Source organism: Scleropages formosus, chromosome 4, assembly GCF_900964775.1.
Source record: "Scleropages formosus chromosome 4, fSclFor1.1, whole genome shotgun sequence".
In the NCBI taxonomy this organism is placed as follows: Eukaryota; Metazoa; Chordata; class Actinopteri; order Osteoglossiformes; family Osteoglossidae; genus Scleropages; species Scleropages formosus.
In genome coordinates this window covers 15,005,391-15,022,658 of record NC_041809.1, presented here as the reverse complement: position 1 = coordinate 15,022,658, position 17,268 = coordinate 15,005,391, and the positions used below count along the sequence as shown (strand labels likewise).

Below are 17,268 nucleotides of genomic sequence, written 5' to 3'. Positions count from 1 at the left end.
GTGTTCCATATTGTCAGGTGATGATGGCCTTTGTTTGCACTTTCTGCCAGTAATTGGCCACAGAATGCACCTTGGGGAAGCTGGGGGACAGTGTGACAGAGCTTTTCCAGAGATTTCAACCCTTCCTGGTGATCAGTTTTGTTGTCCACAGTCAAAGATGAGGTGTAGTTGGTGTTTAATGTCAAGCACTTTTGAATACTTTCTCCACCTGTCTGTTTCATTCTTCTGTGGCACCTGATCCTCAGGAGGAAGAGAGCACAGCCTTGAATGTATAAAGCAAAACACAATTCACTGGCTAAAAGTTGATGGAAGTAAAATTTTTGTTCAGTCATTTTGAAGTAGATGTTAATGTGGCTTCAAATCTATTATAGAAAATAAGTCCTGTCGTGCACCCATGGTGTTCCTTGTCTCACAGCCTGTGCTTCTAGGATAGAGGAGCACTAAGACTCTTCACTGAATTCCTTATCAGCAAGACCTGGAAGACTCATTAAAAGAGGGTAAACTGAATGCAGCAAACTACATGGAGGTGCTGGAAGAAAGCTTGCTGCAATCTATCAGAGAACTGCAACTTGGGAAATTATTTTCCAGCAGGAGAGCAACTCCAGATGCAAAGCCAAAGCTACAAAGAAATGGCTTAAAATCAAAAACAGCAGTTTTCTGGAATGACTGAGTCAAAGCCTGAACTTCAGTCTAGTTGGCTATTTGTAAAGGCAATTTGCTCATGGTTCCTATCCAACTTGATAAAACTTGAGTAGTTTTCAGGATTGTGCAAAAATTGTAGTGTTGATATGTAAAGCAGACACTGACTGTCCAAATAGGCTTAAGGTGGTCATTTCTGCCTAAGGGTCCTCTATTAAATATAGACTGAAAGACATGAATACTTATGCACTCGGTTAATTTTTGTTTTGTATTTGTAATTCAGAACTGATTAGTTGAAATGTTTTCACTTTAGGTGATTTTTGTGTTGGCCTGATTGAACATTGAGTCTCGGTGGATTTAATGTAAAACAACCTCTTTTTGGAAGGAGTACTTTTTATAGGTGCTGTGTGTCAGCGATGAGTTTTCAGAAACACCCAAAAATGATACAGAGTATAAAGGTATAGAAATGATATCTGCTGTTAACACGGCTCTGTGACGTCTTGGACAGGGCCATGTGCATGGGGTTTTTATATTATTTTACCCCTTAAGTCTTACTGCAAAATTGATTTCTGCCAGCTGTAATTCTGTATGTGATGTTGCATGTCACAACTACTTTGTGTGTCACCTTTGACTTTGTTAGTACTGTATCAGAGGAGCTATAATTTTGCACTCCAGTGGTGTTTTCCCACCCTGCACCTTGGTAAATTTTCAGTTTTAATGACAGGTTGGTTGTTTTCCATACGAATGTGGCTGCACTCTGTTTTCGGATGTCTGAGATACATGGCAACAAAAGGTATAACCATTCGCAGTGTTAGTTCAGATCTCATTAGCCTCCGATGACATGATGTTAATTTAAAAAAGAGAACCACCTCCACAGCGAGCTGAGGTTATGTGGTGGGATAAGGCTGTGGTCCACAGGATGTCAGCTCTTTTTTTTTTTTTTGATTTGAAGGACTAACAGGAAATGAGTGTGTAGAAGGGACGGTTTGTTTGTTTCCCTGTGAATCTGACTGTGCCTTTGCTGTTTTCTCCTTGCATCTCTACTGAGAGGAGTTTGACAGCTTTGGGAGTTTCCCAAGTGGCACATCATCTCATACCTGCTGTTGCTACAACGCACTGCTGTCTTATATGTGTGTGGCTTACAGAGGGATTTAGGAGCTCATTTTCAAACGGATCTTCTAAGATGTACTATGGTACATGTAAATGTACTGCATTTGCACTGTAATGTTCTGTAATGACAGTGATGGGTCGCTCACTCTGGACACACTGCCAGCAACACTTTGATTTGAACTTATGATCTTTCAAAGGTAAACAGCCAAAATGTTTAAGAAGTTAATAGACTAATAGGAAAAAAAATTTAACCATGCACAACTGGTTTGACTGTGTAGGAGACTGTCGTGTCCCCCCCAATTTATCCATGCCGATATACAGTAGCTCAGTCTTCAGCTCTTGACCTACTTCTGTGATGACGATTGCTTTTTTCTTTACTGTACCTCATTTCTGGTTCAGTCATGGGTACATACTTGACTTGCCAACAAAGTGAGCTGAATGACTCGTAAACATTTAATAACCCTTAACGGCTTTATCCTTTACACCGTTCATCTTTTACACCTTACTGATTTGTAGTCTTTCAAAGCAGTACAGTCTGTAGGAGGAATGATAATGCGGGGTGAAGAGTTTAAGAACTTTTCCCAAAGGAACTCATTGATTAGTGCTTTGGAATGACATATTTATGTAAAAAGTAAATAAAATGTTTTACAGGTTCTTTCCTCCTATCCACTGTACAAATTTCAGTTTGGTGTCCTTTTTGTTTAGAGCTGTGTATGGGTGCAGATGTGTCTGTTCTTAATAATGTTCTTTGCATGGTTGCCCTTGATGATGCTGTAGAGGACCACCCGTTGAGAGCCTCTCTTGCAATCCCTATTTGTGCTCTGTGTGACAGTGAGGTGCCTAGTTTCCTTACTCATTGTCCTTACTCAAGTCTATAGCACTTAAAACACCAATGACCTTTCCTGAGATTTAATTCTGACCTGTGTGCTTGTGCAATGGCTGAGAAAGTCCACAAATGTAAAATGTGATAGAAAATACATTGCAGTACTTGAATAATGAGGGGGCTCAGTGGCGCAGCAGGTTTGGCCTGTACCTGCTCTCTGGTGGGTCTGGGGTTCAAGTCCTGCTTGGGGTGCCTTGTGATGGACTGACGTCCTGTCCTGGGTGTGTCCCCTCCCCCTCCAGCCTTGCTCCCCGTGTTGGTGGGTTAGGCTCCGGCTTGCCGCGACCCTGCCTGGGACAAGCAGTTTCAGACTGTGTGTGTGTGTGTGTGTGTGTGTGTGTGTGTGTACTTGAATCACAGAGTCCCTTTTCCCTAATTAGCTTATTTCCCCAGTTTCATCGCTTTTAAACAATCTGGGGCTCTTTTTTTGTCTCATTCTCACTAGACTTCAGAGCTGGTTTATGCTGCAGTGATATGTGCATCTGACTGGATCATGGGAATGTGGGGACTTTGCAGTGTCAAGTTACATATAGGATGCAGTTTTGAGCAGGGAGCTGGTGCAATGGAGTCCCTTGCAGCGATGCAGCCAACTCTCTATCTTTCCGTTCAGTGGTGGATCTCACACACACCTGCAGTTTCAAAAAGGAGACCAAGCATGACCAGAGGAAGCAGGAGAGCACTTTCATATGCCTTATTTCGTGTGTGTGTGTGTGTGTGTGTGTGTGTGTGTGTGTGTGTGTGTGTGTGTGTGTGTGTGTGTGTGTGTGTGTGTGTGTACCATAGCTGTTATGTCTTTTTGGCTTGTTCAGACTCACTACTTTTTTTTATTTATTTTTTTTAAATATAAAGTGAGTGAACGTATGTGGCAGGGTGTAGAAACTTACACTTTACAATTTTTTTGAATTTTCATAGATCTGCTCACCTGATGCACTGCACCAGCACGGGGCTCTCTCTCTCTCTCTCTCTCTCTCTGGGGATTGTGTTCTGAGTCAAAGCCAAAGTGCTGGTGTACTGAATCTCCCCATGCATGAAACCAAACTGTACTCTGGGCCTTTTTGCTTTTCTTCTAGAGTATAGGTATAAAATGTTTTTGTTTTTCCTTTTTAGGCTCTTTTTTCCTTCTGCTGTGATTTCATCCCCAGCTCTTCCTTATTTGGGGTCCTGTCTTAATTCCACATGCAGATTAGTTCAAATGCTTTTTGAAGGAAAATTCTGGCTGCCACGGGTCAGCCTGTCTGATGCTGATGCTGCCTTTCCGCTTGAGTTCTGTTGTATCGCAGTGTGACCAAAGTAGCAGTTGCTTTGCAGCACTGACATCCGAGCATGCAGTAGCAGGAAGTCTCCAGAGGCTGAAAGGTTTGCACCTATGTGTGCATACCCATGTGGTCGCCTGTGCGGTGGTGTAAAGTCACACCGGCCTCTAAACTGACATTAATGGGCGCTTGTTTCCCGCCCCTTCAATATGGACATGCCAAATGCTGACACTTTCTTTCCCTCCTCTCACTCATTTGTAAGAGTTTGTGTTTTTGACAGTTGTGGCATTTCAAGCGTCCCTTCCTATTCACGTTGGGTGTCTGGTGAAAACGCTCAGCACATACTGTTTCCATGGTATTTTAACAGTCTGTCAATGTGTGTGTTTTTCTCGACTCCCTGTGCCATGTGTGTCATCTCTGGTTTCATAGTGTCCTCTGCTAATGATGAGCCACACATGCAATACAGTGACCGCAGCTCAGTCAGTTCTGACATTGTGCTTTAAGTCTAAAATGTACTCCTTTTGTACCTGAAGGCGTCGGACCAACAGATCCAGTTTAGTGCCTGGACAGAAACAACGATATTCCTTCTCTGAGTTCATACTTTTGTAAGGATTGTTGACAATGATTCAGAGCTGAGCCCTCCAGGATTTCAGTAAGGCCTCCTTTCCAGCTTGTTGCAACCCAGCTCGCATCCAGAATCCTGGTGTTCCCATGAAACAATTTGCATGAGTGGATTGGTACCTTTTAGCCGTTTCTAGTTATAAATACACGACTGTCCTTCTTTAGCAATCAGTTTCTCTATTCAGATCAATAGAATATTGGATTTTATGTGCCATATGTATACATGTTTTTTTTCAATGCATCTTCTGGCATTCTCGAGGAGGCTGGTGGTTTTGTGTGAACCCTGTTTCTATAATGAGCTTGGCCGCAAGACGTGCCATAATGCTGCTGTGAAGGTGACAACTGTTATCAGATGTCTTTTTTTGTCAGTCCCAGGCAGGTGTTCCTTACAGTGGCACTTGTACTGAAGTGCATGTTGGCTTCTGTAGGCCAGCAGGTCTCCCTGACGTTGCCTGAGACAAGGTGGATGAAGAGACATTTTATTGCTGCATGGATTGCTCAGCCCAGGGCATGTACGCTCAGGAGGATCCCTGTACTTCTGACAAACGTGGCCCTTTGTGATTTTACCTGGACAACTACATAGTATCTGGTGTTTTGAGTCATTACGTGTGCTGTTGCAAAGCTTTGAGTGCTTTTGGATGGAGTGAAGAATGCAGTCTGCCATGTGCCAGGGCTCGGTTCCTCTCACTCCAGATGAACCCATGCCTGCCAGGTTGGGGTTGCAGAAGGTCTCATTGTGCACACATTTTCCAAGACCCCATGTTGAGACTCCACCCCCATCCCTCAGTCTCAAACTAGAGGTCCAGGCAAGTTTTGATTGGCTGCAGCTCCACAGCTGCCATGGAAACCAAAGGAGCAGGAAATACAAGGTAGTTCTGTGGTTGAATCGTTGCAGTTGAAATGTAAGAAGTGTTTGCAGTCATGATCTTCATAAAGTCCCCCCCTGACCTCAACTCTCAGTGCTTTCATTCATCTGTGCACTAAACTGTTAGGTTGATCCAGTTTCAATACATTGGGGACTTCTCATGCTCAGCCTGAGGGCCTTCTGCTTCTGAGCGCAATGCCCATCTCACAGTTCCTCATGTCCTTCACATGCCCAATTCAGAAATACCCCATTTGGTGAAAAGTAGGTGTCTCTCCTAGGTGGTGATAGACACTTCATATCAATGGTCACTAAGTATACAAGCAGAGGACAGAATGCTCTGATGGTCAAGACATGGCAGCACTGAACACAAAGAGCAGTTCTGTCATTTGTACATTTGTGTTGTCCCTTAGGGATAGGTAGTCTCATGGAGGCTCCTGCTGTTGGACCCTAGAGTATATGCTTATCTAGAAACTGTCTGGGGGAAAAGTGGCAGGAAGCACCCGGATAAACGCTCTAATGGAGTAATGGAGAAAATGGCTCTGTTGTAGTGTAGTGTGTTGCCAGCCCGAAACTGCAGCTTCTCATCTTATAGGACTGTTTGAGTCGAGACGGGGTCGACTGTTCGTTGTAGCATGAGCCCTTGCAAACAGGAAACTCACAATGGGTTAGGATGCCATTGTGATCAGAGACCCTAGCCTATTTTAACGCAGTTGGATTTCTAAATAATTGTCACTGAGTTCCTGTTTGCACTGCCACACTGAACTGTCGGTGACTTTCTGCATGGTTCTGTGGGAGAGCTGGTGTACATACTCAAGATAGTGGTATGTTGCCAGGGAGGGGCACTCAGTGTTTTTGGCGAGCACACGTCAGATGTGTCTCCTGCCTTCTTTGTCAGCGTTGCTTTTTCGCTTCCCTCAGTGTGACTCTCGGGCACAGTAGGGGCTCCAAGGTGTGAGGAGCTGACATGCAGGTGAGAACACATTCTTGTTACTGCTGTCCTTGTTTTTGTACCGCTATCTTCACATCAAGCATTACCAGTTCCCGCTTTTCTGGAATCTGGAGCTTTTTTTCCCCTTCAAATGAGTAATTCTGCAGAGATAATATTCTGGATAACGTTGATGCCTTACCATTGCTGCTCCTCTCTTGGGTGTAGGTTCAAATCCTCCTCCCCCCAGGTATCTGATGTTCTTGGGTGCAGTAGGTGGTGTAATGCTTAGCTGCTGCCTTCAGATTGGAAGATCCCGGGTTCAGATTTCAGCTACTGCTGTAGTACTCTTGAGCAAGGTACTTACCCTGAATTGCTCCAGTAGAATTACCCAGCTGTATAAATGGGTAAATAGTTGGTAGCTTAACACGGGGAGTGTGTGACATGTATGGGTACTGGTGCTGTGAACAGAGGATGGAGTCGGTTTCTTGGTGTACGTGAGCGCTGCTGCTTCCCCGTTAGGCCCCCTAGGATCCCGTGACTCTGAATCAGCCTTTCACTTCCTGTTTGTGCATGGCCTCAGCTTAGGAAGTTGCACTGATGCAGTGATTGGTGCAAGGAGACTACCGTCTCTTGGTCATTCCTCTGGGGTCAGCAGCAGTGCTTGACCCTTTGGAGGGCACTGCCCATCAACACATTCACTGAACCACTGAACTCCAGGGGGATGGATGTGTGCTGCTTTCACCAGTTCACCCTTAAACTTCTTTGAACTGAACAGGTTAATAAACACTATGACACAACCCTTTCATTTGTGATGCTTCTTTTACAGGGCAAAGCATGACCTCAGGTTCATGTTCTAGTGAAGACAAGCTAAAGAACAGTAAATGTGAGTGGTGCTCCTTTACACCTGTTATACATTTATTCATTTAGCTGAAGCTTTTCTCCAAAGTGACTTACAATGTTAAAGCACTTACAACTTTTTACCCATTTATACAACTGGGTCATTTTTTTACTGGAGCAATTTAGGGCGAGTACCTTGTTCAAGGGTACTAGAACAGAAGGTGGGAATTGAACCTGCAACCTTTGGGTCCAAAGGCAGCAACTACCTACCAGCTGCCCGGTAGCAGCCATACTGCCGAAATGCGTTCATGCACTGTGGCCGCTTCAGCTGTCGTAGTGTTGCTCTCTATAAATCGGCTCGCAAGCTGTTGGAAGCCCTTGTTTAGACAGGTGTGGTCATTTGGTCATCTGTCCTGCAGCATACTTTTGAACATGTTGCACATACAGTGCCTTCAATTGGGCACAGCCTGTAAGGATCCTCCCAAACACAGTTGTGCACAAACTCTCATTATACCTTTAACTTAATTTTCTCTCCATTTAAAATGATTTTTTTTGTTTCTTAACATATTGTTTATAACATCTTGTGTGCTGTCAGCATTGTGAGCTCTGTCTCTCAGTTCACATCTCTTGTTGAGCAGTACACCTGTGGGGTCTGTGCTGGGCCCTCAACAAGCTCCAGGGCTCTAAGCTGCCTGCAGCCTCTGCAGCTTCTGTTGGGGCCTAGAATCCGAAACCCATCTGTCCCACTGTGTGAGTTCCTGTTTGCATACAGTCAGTTGTAACACCTCCCCTTTAACCTGGCTGGCAGCGGCCAGGTTGAGTTACGATTACACCCCGTACTCTCCAGGTGTCCACAAACCTCTGTGCTCACAGGGGTGTGAGGTGTGTGTGCGCAGAGGGGCATTACTCATTGTCCCACTTTTGCTTTTAGTGGACACTTGGCCTTTGCTCAATGGGATGTTGCGGTGGTGACACTGGTGTCTCGATCCCAGCATGCCAGGGAAATGACCGAGGCTGCTTCTAACTGGTACACCACTGTCCCTTGTTTCAAATGGCAGCATTGCAAGCCTGGGTCTGCTTGGAGATGAGAACAGCTCCAGCTAAAATTTCCTGCACTGAGTTGGGCCCTCTGGCCTAAAAACACACACGGTACACCTTCCCCAAAGGAAAATAAACAGGGATGCACTGCAGGGGTGTATCAACACGTGATGACTTGTAGGACCTAAATTGTGGGGCCACAACCATTAATGTGGACTGGTCTATGGGCCCTGTGTGTGAAACTTATGCAGAGTGGCAAATTGAATGTTATTGTCGATACTGAAGCACTGTTATTTAGTTTACTGTATTTTACTTGGGAGCAGTGTATGTTCATGCGTTTGTAACTGTCATGTCATTCAGAACAATTTATGATGCTTAGGGTAGATGTAGTATATATTGATAATTTTACAAGTGCATAAATAATTGTACGTGTAACGCACCCAGTTATTTGTAAAATACATGAAAAGGAATGCCATGTGCTTCTCTCTGGCTTCACGTTGGACGGCTCTGAGGTTAGCGATTGGTTCGAACGTGTTGGACTGGGTCCTGCTCTCCACCCCGTATGGGACAAGCGGTTCAGAAAGTGTGTGTGTGTGTGTGTGTGTGTGTGTGTGTGTGTGTGTGTGTGTGTGTGTGTGTGTGTGTGTGTTGTCTTACCTGCTTCCAGTATGTTTCCAGTAGAGGGCAGTAGAGTGTTGAACACTGGTCCCAATTAGTGGCGCCTCCTTCCATTGTTGGATGTTTCCCTGTCGCATTGTACCACCTGCAGCAAATGTGGGAGCAAATCAGTTGGCAGTTATCCATTATAAATTGTGTTTTCAAAGAGCAGTATGTGGGTCAGTGTATTTTCAGCTCTGCTTTACTGCGTTTCGGTGATCGTGACGTGCAGGCCATCGTCCGGAAGCGTGTTTACAGGTACGCTGATGTGGGCCAAGGGCCACTTGGTGTGGAGGATGAGCAGTGATGCAAAACACATCCTGTGAGTGTGTTGCCCGCATCTGAAGAAGTGTGGGCCACAGCGCAGCCTCTCATAGCAACTAGGCCCCCCTCAATGTATGCAGCTGGTAGCATTGTGGTTACAGCTGCTGCTTGTGGACCCAAAGGTTGCAGGTTTGAATCACACCTTCAGCTCTAGTACCCTTAAGCAAGGTACTTGCCCTAAATTGTGCCAGTAAAAAGAAATCACGCAGCTCTATAAATGGGTGAATAATTGTAAGTAGCTAAATATTGTCAGTTGCTTTGGAGAATGGTGTCAGCTAAATGAATAAATTTAAATGTAATGCAGCTCTGTACCCTCCCCCCCAAACTACCCTATATGAAGCCCTCACTAAGATTGATGTGTTGTAAGATGGCAGCATCATTTCACTAAGAGTGCTTTCTGCCTCTGTGGCACAGAGTTGTGTGGAGGAAGAGAAACTGAAAGATGCTCTCTCTCTGTGTGTGTGTGTGTGTGTGTGTGTGTGTGTGTGTGTCCGTGTGTCCCCTTCCACATCCATCTATGTTTACAGTTTCCCATGAGTAGCCACTTGGCTGTATACCATTTAGATGTCGCCTCAGCTCCATGTTGGATACTCGTTTGCCCCACCCCCCAGCTGCTGTAATGTGCCTGCTGTGCTTTTTGCTGTTCTTTCCTCTGAGGCTTGTGTTGCTCTACTGTTCACTGCAGTCCTCATAGGTCATGTGAGCAGAGTGAGTAGTGTTGCTGTCTCACAGTGCCTGGGTGGTGCAAGAAGGTGTGTGTTCAAACCTCGCTCAGTTTCTATGGAGTTTCTGTTGCCCCTAGTATGTGTGAGCTTCTTCTATGTCCTCCACTGTCCTCCTGCAGTCCAAAGAAATGCTGTTCAGGTGGAATGGAGACTCCTAGTGTGTGTTTGTGTGACAGAGTCAGTGTGTTTCACTGATGTATGGATGAGTGACCCATTGTAAGTAGTGTATCTAGCAGTGTAAGTCACCTTGGTGAATAAGGTGTGTGGGCTGATCACACTACGTAGAGTTCATTGGAAGTTGCTTTGGACACAAGTGTCTGCTAAGTGAATAAGATAACAGCTATGTCCAAATACATTCTTATTTATCTCTGTGCCTGGCTGTGGAGGAGCCTGAGTATTAGACACAATCTTGAAAGTATCTGCTCACATATCAGACCTGTGTGTGTCACTTTCCTTTCAAGGTGCACCTCAGCATTTTGTGTTTGTGTTTGGCTCTATGGAGGTCTGCATTATGGGTGTTTCGATGTGTGCAAATTCAGGGGCTCTTCACCACACACATTCTCTCTCTCTCTCTCTCTCTCTCTCTCTCTCTCTCTCTCTCTCTCTCTCTCTCTCTCTCTCTCTCTCTCTCTAATGGTAGAGCCGTTGATGTGGAAACATATTGTGAGTGTGACAGAGGAAACACAATGCCCTGGTGCTCCCTGTCTCCTGGAGACTGGCTGGGTGCCGGGGGGGGCTTGCAGATGCTCTCAGGAGATGATGGTGATCTGTGGTGTGCCACTGAAGAAGAGGAGGAGGCACTTTGGGTATGGTGTTGCTCACAGGAGGAGAATGCTGGGGACATGCAGGCTGTACTCTGAGGGGGATCCTGCAGCTGACAGGATGGGTCATTGGGCATGGGGGGGTAGCACAGCCGTTGCTCAGGAGGTAAGCACACTCCTCTTGTAGCTGGTATGTGTTGCACATCGGCATGTGGGGTTGGGCTTTGCCATTCGTTGAAGTGTATTTGTCATTTCCATCTTCTTCCGTCCATGTGGGCCTGTTCTTGTGTGGTGGCAGAGCCGCAACTCTGTTACAGGGGAACTCAGGGCTCATGAGCCACCTCTTTTGGGCCACACGCAAGGCTATGAGCAGAAGTCCTTGCAGTGTATGTCACTGCAGGTGGCCTTGGAGTGCTGTCACACATGTGTTCACCACAGTGCCCCAGACCTTAGTGACTCCCAGCTCGTGGGGGTGAGTGAGCCCCTCTTTCTCTCTAACACACACACTGCCCTTGATGGAGGCATGTGCAAAGTGAAACAGTAACAGGTATGTGTTGGGGTGCGACACGTCTATTTCCTCGACAGTCGGATAAGCTGTGAGAGTGATGGGCCTTTCTGTTGGACTTAGCTTGCATTTGCCTTTGCCCCCCCCCCCTCCTCATCTGCACACAAATGTTAATGCGTGTGTCTGTACCTGCGTGTCACAGGCAGCATGGCAGTTGGTTTAAAAATCAATGGGAACACGCAACCTTGTATTCTGTTTCATTTCCGTGGTGCTGTATTGATGACTTATTCAAGTTGGCGCTTAGAGTTGGACCTTTGTTGAAAAATGCACGCGGACCCTAAGCAGTGCGGTGACTGAGCAAGATCTTATCATACAAGCCTTTGTGTTGTAGACATGTCAGCTCTGGCTCGGTTATCACTGCTCCACCTTCACTTCACCAGCATCAAGCACAAAGGATGGGGGAGGTGTTGAGCTGCTGCCAGTGACAACCGTGAATTGGCCATCTTTTTGGTACAGACCCCACCCACCCCACCAACTGCTGTCAGTCTTCCTGGAGGGGGCAGGGGATGTGGCCTCTAAATATTACCATCAAAACAGTGAGTTTTTCAGCTGCCGATCCAGGGTTCATTTGTGGAGGTGGAAACACACTGCAGTGTCTTCATGAGCCAAGAAGTATAATGTAGGTGTGACATGAATCTAAACAAAATTTGCATACATTAGCTATCTAGTTTATATTACACACATTGCAGGAAGCCCTTACACTGCAATGTCAGTTCACATATTGCATTTTTCATGGAGCTTGTTAATAATTTATAATGGTGTTAAATTATTAACTTACTACTGTTTGTGTTGGGGCCTGTGTTCAAACTGGAGTGGGCTTCTGTGCTGCTTGCTTCTGGGGTCATCGACACAAAGTGATACCATGTGTGCCTGTCTGTGTCAATATTCCAAGGAGTTATTCCTAAGTTATCTCCCTACAGGGAGGTCATTTTCCTCCCGTCAGTTCCAGTGTTTCTGGGGTCCAGCTGTAGACAGAGATGAGCAGGTATACACAGCTCTCACCTGGACGGACGGACACACACACCTGCTGTCTAATCTGCTCTGCTGACCTTTCTCATTTGAGTCCTGCGTCTCTTGGCCCACATGCTCCCGCCTGAACCTTCTTCTGCCGGACACTCCTTGTATCACCAAGGTAAATGCATCAGCCAGTGGGATGGGGGGGTGTCAGCAGTGCAGTGACTTGATAACAGTGGAGCATCTGCCCACATGCTCATGCAAGTGGAAGTTGGAGTTCATATGTAAATGAGGCTGCACTCCTACAAATGGTGCTGAACAGACGTTCCTGCCTGTTCTTTAGGGTGCCATGGCTTTTCCTGTGTGTCACTCCTTCGGGAGGTTCCCCAGGATAGGGTGGCGCAGGGCTTGGGGGCACACAGCCCAACATCATGCTAGTGGGGCCTATCTGTCTAGATTGTCCCCCATCTATTTATTTCATTCCCATCTTGACTCCCTTGTCGCTCATTCCCTTTGTTCTGCTTTCCCTCCCTCCTTTTCTCCGAGTGCCCTCTGAGGGGTGGTGGGGGCTCATTCTCTGTGCCCTTTGTTCCCCCCTGCCCACTAGCAATGCACAACATACCCAGATGTAAACTGATTCCTTTTGTTTGTGCCTCCTCCAGCAGTGTGTCCTCCTCCGCGATGGCCCCGCCTCCTTCGCCCTCGGGCTCCAACCCCGCCCGCCCCCGAGAAGGGCCACGTGTGCCTGCCCCTAAAGGTTCTTCAGGGCAGTAAGTGGAGTGGCTTATTTGTGAAGGTGCAGGAGTGCATTAGCCAAGAGATGGCCTGTTAAACTAGAGGAGACGGGGGATGGGTGAGGGGTCCTAATGGTGCCTTGGCTGTGGGAGAGGAGGAAGATCACCAGGCAGCTCTTGGAAGCGCTCTCACTATGCCTCTCTCGCTGTGCCACGCACTGCATTGGGTACGCACCCACTCTGCGAACAGGAGGCAAAGAACCCGAGGGAGGATTCGAGGGTTTGTTTCGGTCACAGGGCTGATGAAACAGCGAGTGGTGAGAGAGGGAGAGAGAGGGAGGGGGAGGGAGAGAGAGAGAGAGGGTGGGAGGGAGCGGTGATACATGAGGAGGTAGTGAGAGAGAGAGGAAAAACAGCTCTCTCAGCCGTAGCAGCGCTCTTCATCCTGGTGGTGTTCGTGCTCTGGCCTGCTGGACTCTACAGCCTGCTACCCTTGCTTTGTTTTCTCCTCTTCCTTCTGCCTTTCTGTCGGATTCTCTCTTTGTGGACCGAAAGGCCTCTCTCCTTCTCTGCAGCCCCCCTGCAGCGTGGACTTGATCACGGTGTGCTCCTTTGTTGCTGAGATGTGTGCTGCCTGTTAGTGCTGAGCTGAGAAGAGGGATCCCCTGTGGGGGTTGGTTGCAAGAGGAAGACCAAGGGTCTCTTGCCTGAACCCGAAGAATGGAGCACATGAGTACCAGGGGCCTCCCCCGCCTTTCCTGGATAGACACCCTCTATAGCAGTACGTATTCCTCCTCGAACCCAGGCTCCCCTTCGCCTGTGGAGCAGCTGCAACCCTCAGCCTCTCTCCCCTGTACCTTACCTACCCTCTTCTTCGAACGTTTGTGGTTGCTGTGGGGACCAGGTCAGGTCAGATTCCCCGACTTGGATGGGGAAGCTCACTAGAACATCTGGATTTAGGCCAGTCGAGGAGGGCTCCTGCATGATGTAAACATTGGGACACATAGGAGGTAAACGTTGAGTGGAGCACACAAATCTTTCTGATGATGGAGAAAAATGTACATTATATTTTGTTTGACATCATTGATCAATATGGTGGTGTTATATGGAGATATGCTGAGTGTTTAGTGACCATGGTGAATCGGGGACATTTTTTAAAGTGCATGCTGTGGGATGCTCCTCTGTGACTAGCTGTGCGGTTTGCTTATTTCGGTGCTGCATGATGTGCCTTTCAGTTATTTTTTTTTAATGGTTTATGCAGATGATGCAGTGTGTAAGGACTCTGTGTGTTCCATGTAGTGTGCAGTGAGTTAATCACCTTTGAGCGAGAGGGGTCTCAGTCAGCTGAAGGACTGCCCCACCCACCCCTGATCCCCCACCACCTACTGCATGTGGGCTGCCTCTCATGGGACGGAGAACACTAATCTCCCAGGGAAAGACATGGTGAAGTTTATGTAACTGCATGGTTACGTGTCCCGCGTTTCCTGAACACGGACATAACCCCACAACACCACTGCTGGCCTGTGGGTGGTGCTCCCAGCGTACACTCCATTGTTTGACAGCGGGTTTGTGTGGAGCATCACCTTTATTAGGACTGCTGGTGTCTCCTTGATGGAGGGGACTGTGCTCCTGGTTAAGTAGTCAGTCCCGCAGTGACAGAGTGCTGCTCCAACTGAAAATATGTCGTTGTGGTGTAACGTCATAGTCCGTGGCATGAGGTTCATAGTACTCATGATCACTGTGGTGTGCATGGCAAGAGGCAGCTGAAGGGATGTTCCAGAATGTGAACATTTCTCTGTACAACTTTGAAACATACATGCAATAGCTGTTACGTGCCCTGAAGAAATTAGATATTTACATATGCGCTATAATAATCATGTTTAGTTAAGTGCACTTAGATTCCGCCCAGATTTTGTCATTTGCATTTATGATTGCGGCAACGTGTGTAGCCATGCGAAGAGGTGGACTATGAGAAGACCCAGCAGTTGCTGTTGAGTGCCATAGATTTGTGCAGGCGTGGAGAAGCCTGAGATTGGTTATGAAAAATGCTTTAATACGGCATACTGCTTTTGTTAACCTCCAGTGACACAACGTGCCTTTCGAGTGGGTTGCTGTATAGTGCAATAACACTCTATCCATATGTTGTGCATATTTAATGATTCTCAACTGGAGGTCATCATTCAGCTATAAGTTACGAACCTATTGATTGTACAGACTGTTGGCTTCGCGAAGAGCAGAAAACATCCCTCCTTTGTGATATGAGTAAAAGGTACATGTATAGGAAGTACGCTGCAAGACCAAGCGACTGGCTCTTCCTACACCGCTGAATGGCAAGCAGGAAGTGGTGACCACTGGCTAATAGTCTTTGCTGTACTTCACCACACTGTTGATTGGCTCAGTGCAGCAGGGCAGACAGAGTTGGGGAAGCGGAGCTGAACATGGATGGCAGGCTAGTGTAACGGAGAGGATGGTGTCAGCAGCCGCATGTTCCTTGGCTCTGTGTGGGCATGTTGTGTGGGTTCGCACCCGTGTCTAATACACATGGCAATTATGTTACTTATATAATGGAGCACCAAAAGCCATCGGAGTGGCTGCTACCATGCTGAGCAGTGCTGACACACATCAACCTGTTCATGATTTCTGGAAATTGCATCAAAAAGTGAGCCATTATGAGAGAAATGTTTAATAATTGTGAGAGAGAGGAAAGGAGTGAAGAGGCTGCGGAGGTGTGTGTGTGTGTGTGTGTGTGTGCGTGGGGGGGGGGCAACTTGGCTGTGTCTGTTGTTGGTCAGCGAGCATCAGTCTCTCCTCACAGTCACCCTCATGGGTGTGCCCCCCCACCCCACTGTGAAGGGGAAGTCCAGGACAGGCAGTGGCAGCACGTGGACCCTGAGAGTCTGGACACACTTTCACACACAGTGTGTAGTCTCTCTTCACACTTCACAAAGTCCTTATAACACCCATAAGAATTTTAATTTTTGTTTTGAATCTGATGTTGTATTCCAAACATATCTTTCCCCTTAAACAGGAAGGGGATCTTTGACAGCCTGCATTGTACAGACTGAACAAGTGCATTTTATGGAGTGGGACAGTAGTTTCAGGGTGTGTTAAGAACAGAATTTAAATAATTAATGGCTGTTATTCAGTAGACTGTGTTTTCAGTGAAAGTAATGGTTGTCTCCCCTCCCCCACCATCACATGACCCTGAATCACAAAACAAGTAGAACTCATGTAGTATTAGGGTAACACCATGCTGAGTCAGTCACTGTGCCCACACTTTCATCACTGCGAGCGAGATGCTCTGGACTCTGGAGGCCTGAGCCTGGACCCACACACACCCTGGGGGTCTGGAGTCACCCCTACACTCTTGGTTTGAAGTGTACTTTTCCTCGGAGTGTCAGGGCTTGATATAATGTGGACTTTGAGCGTGCTGCCTGTGGACCCCCTGCTGACAGTATGACGTCCATGGACGAACAGTCTGTCAGAACGGCCTGCTAAGCTCTCTATGGCACGTTTCACTTGTAATCCCATGCAAGCACATGACTGCAGGGATTTTACTGGAAACTTGGGAAAACATGCTGGAGCTCAGGTTGGATATTGTAAAGTGCTGTTAGTAGGTGATTATTACTGCAACCCTATTTCCCCCCCCCCCCATTGAAACTTGTTATGCAAATTACCGTGACACAGTGTTTAATGTCAACACCTATTGCATTACGGCAGAACTAGAAGTAACAATATTTACTATAAGGGCCAGGTGGCATTCTGGTCAGAGCCATTCCATCAGTGTTTCCGTTAAAGGACTTGGGTTTGAATCCCCCTCCTACTGGAGTACCCTTGATCAAGCTTCTTACCCTGAAGTAATACAGTAAAACACTCTGCTCTAATAAAGGATATGCGTTGTCAAATCTCCATGGAGAAAAGTTTGCATTTTTGTTTTTTTCCATTTAGTTGATGCTTTTCTCCAAAATTACTTGGTGTTGGACTTACACTAATTTACCCATTTATACAGCTGGGTAATTTTTACTGGAACAATTTTAGGTAGGGAGGCACGGTGGCGCAGCGGGCTTGCCCGGGTCCTGCTCTCTGGTGGGTCTAGGGTTCGAGTCCCACTTGGGGTGCCTTGCAGCAGCTTGGCATCCTATCAGGGGTGCGTGTGCATTCCCCCCCAGCCTTGTGCCCTGTGTTGCCGGGTTAGGCTCCGGTTTGCCGCAACTCCACTTGGGTCAAGCGATTTCAGACAATTTTGGCTAAGTACCTCGCTCAAGGGTACTACAGCCAGAAGTGGGACTCGAACCTGCAACCTTTGGGTCCAAAGGCATTAGCTTCAAAGGAATAAATGTGTATATAAGGCAACAAAAATATGTGGCACACTTT

The 17,268-nt window shown here is 46.9% G+C and overlaps 1 protein-coding gene across 2 annotated transcripts in view; it reads left to right on the top strand.

Moving 5' to 3' along the window:
- Nucleotides 1-17,268, top strand: part of abr (ABR activator of RhoGEF and GTPase) — a 117,622-nt gene that overhangs the window by 2,794 nt on the left and 97,560 nt on the right. Inside the window, exon 1 of one of the 2 annotated variants that reach the window (XM_018755341.2) lies at nt 13,325-13,675. The exons of the other annotated variant lie outside the window; for it this stretch is intronic. Within the exon in view, the coding sequence (XP_018610857.2) occupies nt 13,615-13,675 (61 nt within the window). The 5' untranslated portion in view covers nt 13,325-13,614. Of the gene's footprint in view, nt 1-13,324; nt 13,676-17,268 lie in introns of those variants that run through there. 2 annotated transcript variants of the gene reach the window in all.